The sequence below is a fragment of the Bombus bifarius genome, unplaced genomic scaffold, assembly GCF_011952205.1.
Source record: "Bombus bifarius isolate JDL3187 unplaced genomic scaffold, Bbif_JDL3187 scf7180000009111, whole genome shotgun sequence".
In the NCBI taxonomy this organism is placed as follows: domain Eukaryota; kingdom Metazoa; phylum Arthropoda; class Insecta; order Hymenoptera; family Apidae; genus Bombus; species Bombus bifarius.
In genome coordinates, this window is record NW_022884904.1 from 1,047,851 (window position 1) to 1,066,203 (window position 18,353).

An 18,353-nucleotide genomic window follows, 5' to 3' on the forward strand; every position below is an offset into this window, starting at 1 on the left:
CACCGTGAGAATGAAAATTCTCGTCGCGGCATAAAATTACGAGCAAGAGCGAAGGAGAAAGCGGCGCAGAGGAGGAGAAAGAGAGCTCACGCTATGAAATTGCCACGCTAATTTTTATTTCGTTCGATTCTATCGCGTCCCTCTTCCACGTGTCACAATTCCTACCGCGAATCGGAAAATCATTGCGATGCTCGGTTCTTCGTACTCTTTTTACCGTCCCTCCGATGTACGATTATAGATTTTCAAACGAAACCTTAATGCGAGTAACTCTCTTCGTGTTTATTTTTCGCGCTTCGCAAAAATCTAGGGGGTTGAAAGTTCAAACTGAAATCGAAAGCGTTCAATGCCTGCCGCGCAACTCGGTTTGTTTGACCGTTTATTAAGTAAAGGTAGTCTTTTTTTAGCGTTGGACGTGTTTCTTTTTTTCTTTTTTCGATAATATCGAAAATTTGTCAAATTATCAAAAAAGATCCTTCTAAAGCAACTATTTAAATGATAAAAGTTAACGAATTTGTATCAAGATCAGTTTAACGACCTTTGTAGAAAACAAAAAACAAAAACAAAAAGATAGAAAGAAATCAAGAATCGATTCCATCTCTGCAAGTCCATATGAAAATTTACGTAAAAATATATTCATAAAGATACACTGAGAAACTGGTTGCGAGAAAGTCTTTTTTAGAAGAAACGCGTTAACGCTTAGTACGTGTGATAAACATTCTACTTTTTTACTTTTCTAGTTTTGGCTTATTTTTGCATAGGGACTCGTTGCTTTATACGATACTTCGGGCTACACCGATGCCTACCGACGATCGGCAGGAACGGCACTTGAATTTTACCCCAGCTGAAAAATATTTACGTACGAATTTATCGAAAAGGATAGGAACACCTACCCCTAGGATAAAGGGACGGAAGCACTTGGCCGGATCGAATGGAACGGAATCGAATGGAAATTGCGCGAAACAACACGGATCCAGGAAATATATCTCGCTACGAGCGCAAATCCGAACAAGCGGCCGAAGAAAGAGTCAAGCTACCCGACCGACTTAATATTAGCATCGGACAAAAAGCAAAACGCCTCTGTACCAGTTTTACAAGCTCTCGTTTCTCCAGCCCTTGCTATGCTCGTTTTCTCATTGACGATCCTACATCGCCGCACCGTGTGGATCCATTTTTCCCTTCTAATCGCGAAAATCACTATTTCTCCGCTATAATAAACGATCGAGTTTCCTCGTCCTATCTCCGCATCTCGCTCGATAGTTGGTTCCGTCGAACGAGTATCCCGACCTCCTCTGCCCGAGAGATCGCCCCGAGGAATCTGTCGCGTCAGTTCCAACCATTTTCTCCCTCGAGAATCGAGGACTCGAAACGTGCGCCTGTATTTTCAACGGTACGAACATCTGCTGTTTCGCCATCGTCTTCCCATACGTATCGTGCGTTCGTGGCTAACTGTACAGCGCCTTTGACTATCTATCGGCCTACCGGGATAAAATAAATCCACCTATACACTCGTCGAATGTTGAACCAGCGCACTCGGTGTCCCGCTAGATTTGCCAGGAAAAAAGGTAAATCGTATACCTCTACGTCATCCGACGGTCGTTCCCTTCGTGCTGGATGACCGTCGATGATCGCTCGTCAACTTCGTTCCAATACAAACTACGTATACCGTACAGCCGAGTTTGAACAAGCCTATACACGAAAGAAACTGTAACAGTAGTCCGCTTCGACGATCGTATAATCTATTAAATCGTAACGTATACGGCGATAAAGTAACGGATGACGAAAGCCGAGTAAAACTTTTACATCGCCTCTGCCAGTTTCCGACGATTCCCTACTTTCTTAACTAGGCTGTAGTCAAGCGTATGCTAATTTCATTACGTATTACGCATTTACGCGTGAAGACGGTCGAACCAAAAGAAAAATAAGCTATTAATTGTAATTACATAACGAGTTAGGCGAACGATTGATAAAAACCGTGTGAAATCGGTCAAACTACAGCATATGATTTTAGACTCGACGCGTGAATCAAAACGCTAGACGTTGGCAATTGTGTAAAAGTACAAATATATAATATTCGTTTCATACGTCTTGGTTATAGGTCGGTGATAGAGTTGGCCAGTGTTCTAACTGGCGAATTTCCACTCAACCGGCGATAGTCTGCCGTTTAGTTATTTTCGAGCAACAGAGGATACGTCGTTACTTGCATTAGCTACGAGGGCCGTAATTAATTGGGAGACCGGGCGAAGAGCACAGCCACGAGTAATACTGTTACCGTCGAAACATCGCATAATTACGTACGGTATTTTCTCCGGTGAATTCGCCTGGAATCTTTCTAAACAGTCTTTGTTACGATACCATTGAAAATTCAATCGCAATTCGAGCGTTAAATTACTAAATTACTTTTGTTACGTTTCTATGCGTATGCCGTCTCGACGTTATTGATATCAACGTTTAGATTACGATCCAGGGGTTGGCCAGTCTTGACAGAGACGTCAGTCAAGGGCTTGAGACGATACGAATGAAAATGGAAAACGACGTTTTATCTCGACAAGAAGTAGGACACTTTTCGTCGATGGCCGCTATCAAAAATTACGAATTATTCGACTCGTAATTAAGTAGTCGACAACTATGCGTTACTTACGTTCAGAGAACTTCTACCGACATGTCGAACAATTCCCGGTGTTCCGATTCGACGTAGTTTCTAGGTTACTACGGCTATTCATCGAACTGGGCTATCTACAATTGTATACAGTTTCATCTTCAACGCTCGCAAAGATGGCTGTTTAAGATTTTATTTCCATCCTGCGATTCGATTGTCTGCTTTCTGACGAACCAGTAATCTATAATATCGTAACAGAAACTTATCGGCTACGACACTCTAAAAACAAATGAATAACGGAGTGGTCGTATAATACGTAACCGCGTGAAAATACTTTATAGCCGAAAAGCTGGTCCATCTGTTGTTCAATTATCGCGTGATATTACTTTTTAACTATTAATAATAACGATCGCTAACAAGTTAGAAGGCAAACTTTTATACACGATTCAAGTAGTAAACGGAATTTATTTGAATGTTTCAATTACGACCCTCGGAAGTTTAAAAACACCAGTTATACGTACATACGCGTACTCTGAAAGAAAATGTTACCTTCTTTATAACCGTTATGTTTACTACTTACTGATAAGAAACGAAAAATCTGATAAATATTATACGTCGCAGGCCAACAAAACCGCAAATTTCTCTTTGTAAAAAATATTCTACGTAAATAGTTACGCGAGTGTGTACGCGAGTGTGTACGCGAGTGTGTACGCGAGTGTGTACGCGAGTACATTCACCGAGCACGTCCGCGATATCGTATTTACAACTTGCTTGAAACCTTCCATCGTAATACGCTGGCACAAATTCCAGACAACGTTGCTTCGATTCAATAATACATTTATAGACCCTCGGCGGTACAAGGACAATTTTCTCTCGTTTAACGAATGTTTAGTCAACTTTGCTCTTATATATACAACTGGTACTTCGTTTACATCGGAGCACACCTCACCCATTTTCATCACCTTGAAATATATCGTCAAGCATTTCGAACAACTTTTTTCTGCACGTACGTGTTACCAATGCTCGACTTTATTTTTCTAGATTCATAGAAAGTATTCTGCCTACGGTTGTGCATTTGTGACAGCGTATGTAACGCATTATCAAAATAACAGGCCAACGAATAATTGATATTATATTACGAAATCGAGTATTCGTTATTTCATGCAAACGTTGCGGGACAGCCCACGGTGGCCAGATTGAAAAGTCTAAGCCACAGCCAAACACGATGTTTAATTCTTTTTTCATCGAAAGGATAAGAGGAATCTCTCATTTATATAAACACCCAAGCCCAATCTCGTTAGACAGAATTTAATCTTTATTCTTAGTAAAGCAAGTAAAGCTAAAGTTTGGTAATTAAAAAACCAAAATTTAAAGGTAAAGTTTCAAGATGAACTTTGCGACGACAGTATTAAAAATGTCTTTTATCCATTATCGCAAAGGTAATTGGAACACCGCGTAATTGGAAAGTAATTTGTACACAGGTATTTGTTAAACGATTAGCTGGAAATTACCGTCGATGTTAATTGGATAATGTTAGAAGCGGCTTGCCGTAGCCGTTTTGTTTTACATCATCGTAGTTAGAGCATTATGATTAAAACAGGTTTTACGCTATAATAAAGACGCGATTCGTATAATTAACCGAGTCGTAAAGCTTCGAAATATCGCGTTAGTTACAGCCTATCGGAGATTATTAGAAAGTTATTAGAAAATAATTGGAAAATTGTCGCGTGAAATTTTGATGTCGCTTCGTAGACAAAGTATTGTGCGATATCGCGTTATAAAGAAAGGACGCGCGTTAATCGGTTAAACTTGCCTCGTTTGAAAAACACGTTTTACAGAGAACATGGAGCATCTATCGATTCGCTTAGCGACAATGGAGGATCGTACGACGTTTGATCAACGCGACTATTAATTACGAGAATATCGATTTGCATTTGCGGGTAGTAGAGATACAGTCTGACCCTATATACCCATCGGAATTAATTCGACCGAAATCTAGCGAATATAGGCATCGATCGCGGCAAACACGAGACACTACGTTAATGTCAACTATTTTCAAGAAAGGTATTTTACCTCTCAGAGGTATCCCACGATGGTCGCGCAACAATCGCGTAGCAGAAGATATTTTCAAGCAGCTAGCACGTGTCCCCCTCCTGGTGCCACTGTGGCCGCACTTCACACGCAAAAATCAAGATTGCAAAGGGGAAAATTCCCTTGAAACTGGAAACACGCGCACGCAGCGTCTCAGCGCCCTAACAAGCGCCAGTATATACAATGTACGTTTTATTTACACGGTACCCTCCGCGCCCCACTTAGGTTCGCGCATTCCGGGCGAACGCGCTTCTTTCCATCTTCTCTACATCCGATTTCAGGCTTTCGTCCTAACCAAGTAAACGTGTGTGTAGGTACCTTCCTTACAATCTTTCACACGCAAACGTTTACGATATTCTTTTCGCCGGCTTATCTCGCTTTCTCCTTCCCGCGTAGTCCAATTTCTTTCTACGTCTATACGACGCTTCTTTCATTCGGATTTCGCAAGCGTCTCGTTCCTTTCTTTTTCTTTACTAGAAATCGATGCAACGTCCAGCTTCGTCGAACGTTGCTAGTTACGTTTTTGCTTAATAGTAATTCCACATTGACGATGCGAGTTTCTTTAATCCAAAGATTCATGGTTTATTCGATATAGTTTCCGTTTCCTCCTTATTCCACATCGGACGGCATTTGCTATCTATGTAGTTAGTCGGTAATGTTCTAATAAAATTTCCAATAAGTTATTTCGCCATGAGCATCCTGCACGATGTTTCCATTGACAGCTCCTCTGACCTTTCGCGTATCAATTCGTTTCCGTTTGCACGTGTCTACTCTTATAAATCCTTCGATTGCAACGTTGGAAAATTCGTTGGAAAATTCGTTGGAAATTTGTTCGAACGCTATTAATTGCAACCGTACCTCGCTGAACGTCGCGTCGCTTAAAAAACGTTTCGAACGTCGTTAAACTGCTGAAAATTCAGCGGTACGGTGCAGCAAGGATATAAGAAGGAAAAAGATAGAAGAAAAAGAGAAAACCGATGCTCTTTTCAAAGGTACATAGTAGACTGAACGTTACCTTTCACTTGTTCTGCGTATCCGAACACGAACGCGCGTGTACTCTGAGGCACCTTTTCAAATCGCACGTTCTCCACGCCCGTGAAATATCCGCACAAAGACGAATTTTATTTAACCTATCCAAGGTACGCGCCGCGTTAATACAATACGAATCGCCTTGAGATCGAAGACCAAGCTACCGAACACGATGATCGATTTCCGAGAAATCGATCGTTTCGTTGACGGGTGCGCGTGATCCCACGGCGAGTTAACCAGCGTTTTCCACGTTTAGTTCACCTGTTTTGCTTCACCTGGCTAACTTGGCCGCCGCCGCCTTTCGACTTCACCGTTGCACGCGATTCGATCGTTTCGACGGATTTCGATCGCGTTCAGCGCGCTGCACCGATTCTTAATGAAAAAAACCTCGTGGTCGACGGTTTTCACAACTTTGTCTGACGCGTGCTATCCCATAGGAGGCAGCTCGTTCGAGCAGCGACGTAGTACTTGGCGTGAAGCCTCGGGTGAGACGCCAGGTGGGTACCGGGAACGATCGTCTCCTCTCTCTTGTCCGCGCCTGGCTCGCCCCACCAGCAACCTACGGCCAAGGTTTACGGCGAACAAGAGGATTCTTAATCCTTTCAGACCCGCAACGAAGGTCGAGGCGCCTCTGCAGGGTTCGACGATCTTTACCAGGTGACTCGCAGCGCTTGGATCTCTGCTTTATCGATCCATCCGTTTATCATCTTTCCGATCGACTAAAGATCACCGCGCCAATAGTAACGACTAGTAACGACGAGTAACGCGAGTAACTATCGCGTTAACATACTGGAACGTTGACATCATGAACGTACTCGCTTTGTCCAGTCCGGCTCCAACACTCGGTTAGCCGTGAACGGTTCGGTGTAACCCGATCCGAGTTCAAACGTCCATCGGAACACGCTAATTCGACTAACGATCCCTTTTTATCTTTGCCTTCCTTTCCATCAAACTTTAACCAACGCATGTCCGAGATTTCTCTATTTGATTTCTATTTCGAATCCTATTTATACGCGCAAAAATGTATCGAGCGATAGCCGTTTTGCGTCGAAAACCATCAATTAATCGAATAAAGAGCAAACGTAATTTACATAACGAAAAGTCTATCGCTACAAGTCGAAGGAACGAAATAAACTAATTTTAACGTTCTTAACAACACGTACAAGAGCGCGGTAATTTCAAAAAATTTCATTTTATGCATTGTAGTTATGTTCGTAGGAATGTTCGCGGAAAGTTTTTCTTCTCTCTCTCTTTTTTTTTTTTTTTTTATAAACATCGAAACATCGAATATTTTCGTCATCTTTGTACAAAGGACCGGTTAGTTTCCAAGATAAAAGCTTGCTTACTTCCAGTCGAGCAGTCGAGCCGGCGTTTCTGTAACACACAAAGAGAACACGCAAGAGTTTAAGCCAAACTTAAAGGGACGCTTATACGTGAAAATGTCTATCGGAAATGTCTGTCAGTGAAAAAATTATTTCTAGAGTATACTTATATCGAGCTTTTTTAGTGAAAATGGTACGTCAAAATAAGAAAACAATTTCGCCTCGACGTGAAACTGAATTTCACGTTCACTGTTATCTATATTCGTTAAATTCCACGTATTTCGAAATAATCTATCTTACAGAGTATACAGATTCGCATTTTAGGAACATGTAAACGCGCGTAATACTCACGTCGCTTTTGTACGCAGTCTCGTTTACGTTCTTGGTCTGCATCGTCTGAAACATCGAACAAACTCGTTAACATAATTTTACGTATAATACAAGCCTTTTTGAAAAAACAGAGTTAAGTAATGCAGTCCATTAGCGCGTAACGCTGATCGTGAAAGATACCGAACGGTGTTGGCCTGCTATTCTTTTTAATCGTTTAATTCTCGTATGTATATATTGTATGTATGCATTATATACATATATATATATATATATATATATATATATTTATACTTGATAAATCGCTAACCGTTGTTCGCTTGTTATTGCTACTAAATTTCCCATTCGTTTCTTCGTCGTATTTGTTGCCTTCGGTTTCAGATTTTACAATATCAGCAATATAGCAATCAGTCGTGATATGCCGCAAAGCATACATCACGCATACATGTACATATTTCTGATCAACGAGTTATGTTTTTCTACGGAGCGCGCCTTAAAAAGCCGCTACGACGTAAAAAATACTTTGCGTATTACAGACGCGTGTTAAAACGTTTTTAACAAGCAGATTTACGTACACGTCCGAAAATGAACTGACTCGATACTTGTTCGTTCGAAACTACAATATATATTGGCAACAGTGTCGAGCCGATACGTACTTTCCATGAATGAGCGAGCACGGCGTCCATGAATCACTTGGATGCGACGCGACGCGACCATCGAATACTCTCTCACGAATAAACAAGACTACCGATCTGAAATCGGTACAAGTTCCCTTAGGTTCCGTGACCCGAAGCTATTAAGCGGTCGGGCATTTTCTCACGAGATACCTCGGTCTAATTATATGTCTAGGTTGCTCCTGTAATCTACGGGTTTGTTGCTAAATACGCGCCTGTCCCGATGGGGTCCAAGGAAAAGAGCCTAATCTTTATGTCCTGGTACTCGATACTTGGCTCTTCGAACTGCCGTTTACCGCCGTTTACTGCCGTTTGCCGCTATTTTCTGCCGCTTCCTGCCGTACGGATACGTCTCTCTCGAGATCCCCTATCCACGAACACGGTTTACATCTGCATCGAATCGAACGAGCCGATCGAAAGAAATTTTTTCGTCTTCCGAGCGACTGCAACATTCTTACTATCAAAGATAAATAATATTTCGAAGCGAACGATAAGTATAACCAGTAAGCATAACCTATTTTACAATGAATTTCAATTCTCAATGGCGCGGAACCTCCAATCACCGAATATATAGGAATGGAATTTGCAACTTTAACACCGCGATGTCACCGCAAAATTATTTCTTACTTCGTAAAGAAATATTATTATTCCTAAGATTTCAAAGTTCCAATCTCTTCGGAAAGTTGGTTTAAAGAGGCGGATCCAACTACGATTTAAAGGTTCGTTAAAAGTTAAATTAAAGCGAAATGACGTTACAGCGACGTACTTCTCCATCGAGAGAGAAATATTAGTATCGAAGGGTGGGATAAACGTTACGTTAAATATACATTGCATAACGCTTAGAAAACTGACTTTGTAGAACGACAGGTGCGTTCTTTACCTCTGGCAACGTTTTAAATCGACTAACTTTTACGCGAAACATATTATACGATACATCGTACGATACGATACGCGATGTCGATGAAAAATGTGATATCTGGCTGGAACTCTGCATAGTCTATGAAAAGAAAAGAGGCTCGAACGCATAGGTATGCGGGAACACTAAAGCGGATACATGTTCGATAATCGGTGGAATTGGTTGAACCCGTGTTGCTCTTGACAGGATATTCCCCATCAACCTTCGACTGGACCGATCCAAGTCCTTCCTTTTCGTGGCAAAAAAATTTTAACGATCGCCTCGATAATTTCGATCGAACTCTACCGTTTGGCCGCCGCCAACTTAAATAGCGCGGCAGACGTTCGTTTAAAATCTGGTAATTGACGTTGAGTCGTCCCGGACTGGATAATTAGCATTTCAAATTTTCGACTATTCACGGTGATTCGGAAATCATCGATAATGCCAGACTCGCTCGGTCTTTTTCGCTTGGTTTCTGGCGCGATTTCGTGCCACTGCCGGATGATCGCTCTCTGATGATCGATCCTACGGATCACATGTACAGATCACAGGCAATCGACTTTCAATCTCGAATCCTTGATCGTGCGATTACCTTCGGACCAAGGTACGACAAATTAAACACGTTGCTCGGAATCGAGGAAATCGAATAAACCATCGAAATACCGTTTGTAAAACACGTTTCTCCATACATACTTGCGCTATCGATTCTCGTAAGATTAGTTTCTTTCCAGAGCAACAAAATAGCGCAGACGTATTTCGAGCGATTTCGTTGTCATCGATAAATAATTATGGACACCACGAATTAGAAAATACTAGATTCAGTGATTCTCGTTTCGGTTAGTGGCAACTCGTCCATCGAGTTTCGACCTCTCGAGGCCGCGTCTGTGCCTGGAATTATAATTTCGCTTGGAATGAAAATTCTCGGAAGAATCCCCGAGGCATTCCACAGTCGTCAATCGAGGATGTGCGATACGATCTACGATAAGGAAGCGCACGGTTCGACTTGTCTGACAATTTTTTCCTTCGATACATGCACGTACTTGCGCGTATTCGAAATTTTTATTTCTTCACAACAAAAATACATCTTCGTCGACTATCCTTTGCACGTAATTTCCGACTATCGTCAAATCCTGCCAAAGTAACCTTTTTATTCGGTTAGTGTTCGTATTCTCGTACTATTGTACGTAATGTAAATGTTGATGCTATCTATAGAAAAGTAGTACTATCGCTGTATCGTGTACGCGTATAGGTTCGCTTGTAGCGTAGTTGAATTAAAAGTTGAATCGAAACGAAGAAGGAACGGCGGAGAAAGCGTGGTGCATAAATACATGGCCGTACAGTGAATTTGGAGTTGGAAATTGGGCAAAAGACAGGAAGTAGGAGGAGTCATACGGCACACCGTGCAATTACGTATGTAGGTACTTACTCGTGTACGCAAAAAGGTATGATAAATTCGATGGAGTATGTACAGCAGCCGAAAATCGCTCAAATATCGAGAAATAAAAAAAAGAGAGAGAGAGAGAGCAAAAGAGATCGTTAACGGCGGCGGCTAACGCAGGAAAAAGAGATACCAAGGAAAACAAGCAGGCGATCCACATTCCCCGGTGAAAAACAAAAGGGTGAAACGAAAAGAAGGTAACAAGGAAATAGGATAACGAGATGGACGAAATTGAAAGCTCGCCGGGACGATAAAAAAAAAGAGGAAAACGAGCTAAATAAGATTTCGTTTAAAATCGTCAAGAACGGGAACATGTAAATATCATGTATGTTTACGCGCGGTGAACGGAAGAAGAGCGATGGTAAGCAAAATTGTCATATTCTAAATGATGATTTGTTTGTAGAGGAGAATGTACCGATCGGACCAGATCGATCGTCATAATAGACATATTTATCAACGAATCGAATAAACAACGTTAAAGTACCTAACTATCCGTAAGACGATAACGTATTCTGATGCGATATTTGCTTTGCGATATGTATGTACCATGTATCGAGACCTTTAAATCCAATAACGTAACCTTGTATGCGGAAGGATTGATCGCGCGTGGATTATCCGTGTTACGGATTATCCCAAATTCCCCGTGTCGAAGATAAAACGTTGCTCCTTTTCTATCGTAATATAAAGAAAATTCTATTCGGCGAGAAATTTTCTGTTACGACGACAACGCTGCATGCGCGTACAGAGCCAATAGTTTATACCACTGCTTGCCAGCATTTTTTCCCTTTCTCTAACTTTTTCTAACCGTATAAATCAAAATGATAAACGTGGTATAACAGTCGCGATACATACGTGCACGTAACGGTGACTGTACTGTAATTACTGAACTACCGACGAAATCGTCTAAAAATTGCAAAAAATTCTTCCATTTTTATACTTCCATGTTACCGAATATCACTACGTCGTACTTGGGTCGTATCGAACACTCGTTTCGTAAAAAAGATTTTAACTATCGATTTAAAGGACGGTGGTAAATTAAAAAAAATTTACTGACGCCATTGTACGGCGTCTAAAAGATCGTAAAACTTTGACCTTTGCCGTTTCTCATAAAAAACTAGCGCTTGAGAAAAAAGAAAATAAAAGAGAACGGCGAACAGCATACGTAACATCCTGTACAGATTCGGATCTTTACGTTTAATACTGCTCGCTAATTTTAATATACATAGAAACGAATTACTCGGTAATCGAGTTACGAGAGACGTTCGACGATTTAACATATTATTTTTAATCCACTTTGAATAGGCGAGAGATTTAGAACCGTGTGGTCTACTCGTTAACTTGATAATTTTCTGTTTTTCTCCTTATTTCCTGCAATTAAATAATATCGGAAAGACAAGCGTCAAAAGAGAAAGTGCATTTTAATTCGGAACAAGTTCAAGTTTTGCTTCTTTCGTAAAGAGAATATATCTTATACACCCTTGATACATACCTCGTGAATTTACGCTAATTGGACGCGTAACAGATTCATAACGGAATTAAGGTGATTACAGGAAGTAATTAAAAGCTATCCTTGAAAGTCATTCTGCTTAATCCATTAATTACGAATACATCGTTAGCGATCGCGTGAAACTATACGCTTATTGACTTAAACGCGTGTATTCCGAAGAAACGAATAATGAAATCGATGACTTTTTTTGCAGCAAGCTCTATACAAAGACACGGTAAAAATAGAAACAATTTTAAAAGTGAAAGAAATAGAAACCGATTTTTTGGAAAAAGCTTCACCGACCAGCTAGTCGGTTACTAGTGGGTAACCGAAAAAGGTGAAAGTATACCGACATACAAATAAATAAATTCGACACATTTTCCCCATTTACTTACTCTCCCTCCGAGTCCGTAAAGATAGTAAACGCTCAAACGCTTCACGGTATTTCAGTGATAATTCCCTTCTGGCTTGGTGAGTTCTTTCGAAAGAGACGAGTATAAAAATATGCAACTTTTATTATTACCGACGTTATATCAGTCAATTTTGACTATAGCTATCGCACCTTAATATCGTTTAGTTAATTTTCTTTGAAAACGACACGATTCCTTGCTTGATAATATCTTGCTCGTTTCGTTTACGCCAAGCAGCTGTTCTCTTAACTTTGCAAGATTTTAAACAAGCGCCGAGAGTAAAATAACTCGACTAGCCGTAACACCCGGCTGCTGATTCGCTCTAAATTAAAAATTTCTCTCCCTCTTCGGAGCCACCCTCCTTCGACCCGGCATACTTGATAACTCGCTGATAAACCATCTACCAGGACGATATAACACAAATCCTGTTGCAATTCTCGAGTTAGTTATCGATATCAAACGTTGGAGGAATATCCTTCGATAAAATTACAGTTGATCGATCGCATCGTGCTTTTCGGTAGATAAAAGGTACGAAAAAATATACTTTACGTTAATTTTGTTACTTTTTCGTTCGATACTTGGCTTCGTTTCGAATATGCGCAATAAAAATCCGAAGCGGATTCTACTCTTTCTTTAAGCTCAACGACATTTTCTCGACGCTGTCCATGCTAATAATTCTACTCCAAAATCTCGAAACTACCTCCTTGATTACAAGCCGTTAGACGCGAACAGCAGCATTGTCTTCTTGAAAAATTATCCTCTCGTATTGCTTTCGTTTCAGTTATAACTGGCAATAATTATTCGCCTTGTAACATCGCCGGATATCCTATAGCGACCAATTTACCCTTTGCAAAAACAATTTCACTTTTCACTTTCTTGGCAATATCGAAGAAATAACGCAGAAAACGTGTTTGAGTTTAGAATTGTACGTACGTAATAGAAACTGTACTTATGTACTACCAAACAGTCATCTTTTTCTTCGTAAAGATGTATTTATATGAAATTTACGTTAATTTACAACAAACAAGCGACCCAAGTTCGTCAAGCGTTTTCAAGCGTTAACGCATATCTATAATTTATCCTTATAACATAAATTAAAAGTACTTACAAGTACGCAACAACTAGACGAATTAAATGGAACGAACATTCGAACATGCCACCAACATCGTCTGTATTATTCGTACCATTCAAAGTTATTCGCGCAACGCACAAATGTTTTTATCTCGGTTCAACTCACACGAACTTTGTATACGATAGATGAACACAAGCTCCGTATGTAGAACTTCCGAACTATGTTTAAAGCTTGTGTCAGCAAATAAAACACGAATAACAATGGCAATCCGTATTAGTCGATTTTAAATTGGTTTGGAATTTCACTAAAATCCCTACGATCGTACACGAGATAGATAGATAGGGAGATAGATAGATAGATGGATAGATAGAGAGAGAGAGAGAGAATGTATAACTTGTAGAAACAATAATTTAGTTTCGTACAAATACCTACAAAACGCTTTACGCAACTTGAAGGAAGCTATAGTCTCAGAGCAAACGAACAAAATTAAATCGTGTTATATGCGGTGGCAAAATGTAACTATGCCGCTATTCATTGGTATACAAAGGTATTTCTTCACCCTCTGTCTCGGTCTCGCTCGAACAAAGACTCGAATGATTTTCAGTTTTTCCGATTCGAAAAAGATATCTAGGATAACTCAAACTTTGTAAAACGCTTTGTAAAACTAACCTTCCGTTTTAACATGCTTTTAGTACAGCGAATTATATCGTAGATTTACGAGTACAAGAGGAGTATGTAACTTCGTAACGAGTAGGATCGTTTAACGGAGCGATAGACCTGTATGATTACAGAACGTGTAAGAATCATCGAGCCGAATACACGAGTACATGCTCCGTAGATCACATGGCGGTAATAACGGGAATACAGTAGGAATTGCATAAATCGCAAGTGAAAGAAGCAAAAAAGATTTCCAAGGTCTTTCGTTGCGCTTACCTGGCCGACAAAAGGGTCGCTGTTTTCGTCTAGGTTCGCCTCACCGATATCTTTGGCACTTCTCGTACTTATCAACATTCATCGTTTTTCACTGTACAACGCAAATTTCACACTTATTTTTTATACAAATATGCGAAATAACCACGTAACCGTGTCGTTCGTTTATACATGACAAAGTACCGTTATATAAATATGTATATATATATACGAAATACCGTTCTAGGAACAAAAAGATACGTACACATAGAAGGAAATAATTACGGGCTAATTACGTAATTATCTTTTATCGCGTGCAACAACAATTTTCATCGGATAATTTCGAATATGTTAATACGCGGTAAATTTACATACGTATCGCGCTTGCATAGCAAACTGACGCGACAATATCTATCATCACGACGATATATTGTTAATTCTTCGATAATCTTCTCTCCTTGTTCGATCGTTGATCGTTTGTCGCACTTTTATACGAACGCGCGTTCCCGCTCCCCTTTTTTAGAACCCGAGCAACTTTCCGTGCCGCTCCAACTTGACGAATTATCACGAAATCGTTCACCGTTGTCAGACAGTCGGATTTTATCGGTCGGATCGCCGATCGATCGTTGGTCGAGTCCGATTGATCAACACGAATCGAAAGGAGGGAATTGGGTAAAAGCGAACGTCCGTCCGGCAAGTTGACGACGACAACAGGAAAGAAGAGAGCGTGTCGTGGAATGGTCGCGGATCGATCAGGGGAAAATGGATTTATCGAACGAGATCGAGAGGTACGTCGCGTCGAGGGCACGCGTCGTCACGAACTGACTAAGAAACGGCCTCTGCGAGAAAAGAACGGAAACCTCGCCGCGCGGCTTTAGGTTGAATTAACGCAAAGCCAGCTGATTGGTAGGTGCTCGCGAGCCGAGCATCTTCCGGCCTTTTCACGGAACCCTCTCGTCCTGCGTCCTTAACGAACGTAAACACACCTGTCGGATTTACTGCTGCCGGTAGCCAGGTTAGCGTTCCACCGCTTCACCGTTCCACCTTGTTCGGAGGTGACCATGGTTACGATCGTAAAATATATTTACACGAGTAGTTTCGTTTTATCTTATTTCGTACGGAAAATTGCGTGAAAGTATATTCGTTACGATATTACGAACGTCGTCTATTCTAACGTGTAACGCTTTTTTTCAGAGGCTAAAGGTACGTAAAGGAGCATGGTTCCTCGCCGGTTTACATATACAGCCATGCAACCCAGTCCGACGCGACTTGCGACGTCGAAAACGCTCGAGAGTGGAAGAGGAACTCGTTGCCTCGGCCGGTGAAGAAAAGCGCAAAGCGCTCGATTAATTGGTCGCAGGTTGTATCGAGAAAGATTAACGCCGAGTGGGGAAGGAAATAAGCGGTGGGGGTTGGAGGGCGAGGGACGATAGGAGAGGAAAGGGGTTTGTAAGGGAAGATGGAAAAGACAAGGGGGTGGATGTGGCTGCGCGCATGTGCGTGCTCGACCCGAGCACTTGTTACCGGTGGCTCAGTCTCGGCTCGTCCGGGCTGAAGGCAACACGGTTGCGCAAATCATCGTCACGCGAACGATCCGAGCCCCGGGAGACGTTCTAAAGATAGAAAACTGGAACCGTGACCACGAGAACGTGTTGGAAAATCGCGATAGGTCCTTGGTAGCCGCGTTGGAAACGGCGAATGAACGGCTCCGCCGACAGCAGTCGCGCCTACTCGGAACGAGGAACGCACGTACAGACACATGCGGAACGAAAACTTGCTCCTCTGGGAAAAGGACGCGTCGCTGAAGACACTGGCGCGCGCTAACCATATATTCTCTCGGCTCTCTCTTCCTTCGACCGGAACGAGGAAGAGGGAACAGAATGCAGAAGCAGCGTTCCGCTGACCGACGAGCCAGGACCTATTTAAAACAAGGGAAGGACAATCGTAGCTCGTGGCTTGTAAATCGTGCGAATCGATTCGGTTGACGGTTCGTCGGGGATCAGAGAAACCCTGTTTCATCCATCCACCAGGTGATTCTTCCGCGCTTCTCTCTTTCGCCCGTTTACCCCTACTCTGAGAAGAGAGGAAATTGAACGGTGGACGATGCTTTCCTAAAAAGCACACCGACTACGATCTTTCGTCGCTTTATCGTTTCTTTCCTTTCCCTCCCTTTCCTTTCCTTTCCTTTCCTTTCCTTTCCTTTTCATTTCTTTCCGTTCTGACACTGTCCTACGAGAGAAACTGTCTCGAGAATTGATATTCGTGCGAAAACGCTTGACACGATGTCGGTGTTCAGCGTCACGCTGATTTCTCGACTTTCTTCTTTCCCAGTTCTCGAGATACTTTTACACCAAGCTTCTCGTCCCAAACCAAGAGATTGTTGTACATTGTTGATGTACTTATCGTCAGAATCTAAGGAGTGAAACTTTATAGTATACGCGTTCGTGCACCCGTGATCGTCAAAAATATTTCTAGTTAACGTACACGTCGATTCAACGGTCTTCCAATAGCCAGAGAAAAGTTAGTAAAAGTAAGTAAAAACTGTAAAGTAGAAAGTGAAAAAGGGTGAAATTTCCATCGTTTCCATCAAACATGCTTCCACTTCCTTGTTTCTGTACACTGTTCTGTACGCTGTACGCTGCTCGCAAGTATCCGGCCACTTGCTTATTTTTCCACGACACGAGTAATTTAGTCATAAAATAAGAAAATCTCGACCGATTTTATCCGTTGCTGTTACTACGGCTACCGTACAAAGATAGTAGGTGGATCTGTAAAAGTAAATATGTATATACGTCACGGTAATAGTTGGCAGGTAGTTGGACGTAGTTGCGCGACAATCATCCATCGTTTGACAAGCTCGATATCTTCCACTTGTTTCGTCTCTAATTTACGAGTCGGATAAAACAAATTCTGTTAAATCGCTACGATCGATTCAAGCGGTAATTAAAAGGCGATTAAAACTGCCTGTACGATCGAACCATAATACGTATAGGATATCGACGTCTATGCGTTCGTGGCAAATTTAAATGTACAAAGATGTAGGGAAATGCGCAAGCTATGCATAGTGTGCGAAGATATAACAAACGCATATTTAGAATAAACTACGTGCCATAATACAGAACGAATCTCCGCTTATTCGTTTGCTCTGTTCGTTCGTTCCGATAAAAATATGCATTTGTATAAACATCCGCGATCTAGTAACGCATGGTTGCGCTTTAATACGGAATCTATAGATACGTGCACATGTACATGTACGTATGTACGTGCTGCTTCTACTAATTAATGTCTACACTTTGCTGTGTAAAATAATCGACGAGATCTTTTCCTACAAATTGGTCAAAGCACCAACATTTTCCATGACGCTCTTGTTCCGTTATACTGTTCCGTTATCGTGTTTCGTAAACGTTAACTCGACGACTCAAGAGACTCGTACTCGATCCGCGAATCGGATCGATTATTCGCTTCTCGATACCAAATTTTACAGCCATTCGACCAACACCATGTAACACGGTCAACCTGCTTTTAAGATTATTCAAATTTTTACGTTCTCTCTCCTCTTTTCGTGTCTTTGTTTACGCGCGAGGCAAAGTATCCTTCGTTACAGACTTTGCCGTCTTCTGATTATCCCTTCAAACGTTTTTCCTTTTTCCATCATTTTCACCTTCGTTATCGCTTCTTCCTCGAGTTTTATATTTCTCCATCGAGTAAGAGACTTTCGTTCCCCTTCTTCTCCCAATTATTTCCCGTCGGTTCAACTCCGAATCAAAAACGAATCTCTTTAACAATTAAAGCTACGAAGTTAACGGTCGAAGGAGAATTTTTGTATCTTCGTTAATTTCTGCTACGCCAATGCCTTAAAGCTTAAAGCTAAGTCTTTGGTCGTTCGAGCAATTCGATAATTACACGTTGATCGATACTTTCCACCACATTTACCTATTTATTAGGCTAGTTGGTAGGTCTATTTATCAGAAAGGTAATTATTTCTTGTTCCTTTCTTTACATATTTATGAACATCGAACGAGACAGACGATGTTGGCGAAAAGTCAGTTTGCTCGAAGAGTAATATCCACTTGGACTAGAAAGTTTCAGGTAGAAAATTATACA

General features: G+C 41.3%; 1 protein-coding gene across 7 annotated transcripts in view; it reads right to left on the minus strand.

The window, feature by feature from the left end:
• LOC117213523 (histone-lysine N-methyltransferase 2D-like) overlaps positions 1–18,353 on the minus strand; it is a 66,130-nt gene that overhangs the window by 31,299 nt on the left and 16,478 nt on the right. For 2 of the 7 annotated variants that reach the window (XM_033458936.1, XM_033458940.1), the window contains exons 1-3: positions 14,274–15,183; positions 7,390–7,434; positions 7,063–7,090 (exon numbers count right to left, since the gene is read on the minus strand). In XM_033458936.1, coding sequence (XP_033314827.1) covers positions 7,063–7,090; positions 7,390–7,434; positions 14,274–14,351 — 151 coding nt within the window. In that variant the 5' untranslated portion in view covers positions 14,352–15,183. Of the gene's footprint in view, positions 1–4,669; positions 6,683–7,062; positions 7,091–7,389; positions 7,435–14,273; positions 15,184–18,353 lie in introns of those variants that run through there. The other 5 variants (XM_033458935.1, XM_033458934.1, XM_033458933.1 and 2 more) reach the window with 5 other exon arrangements.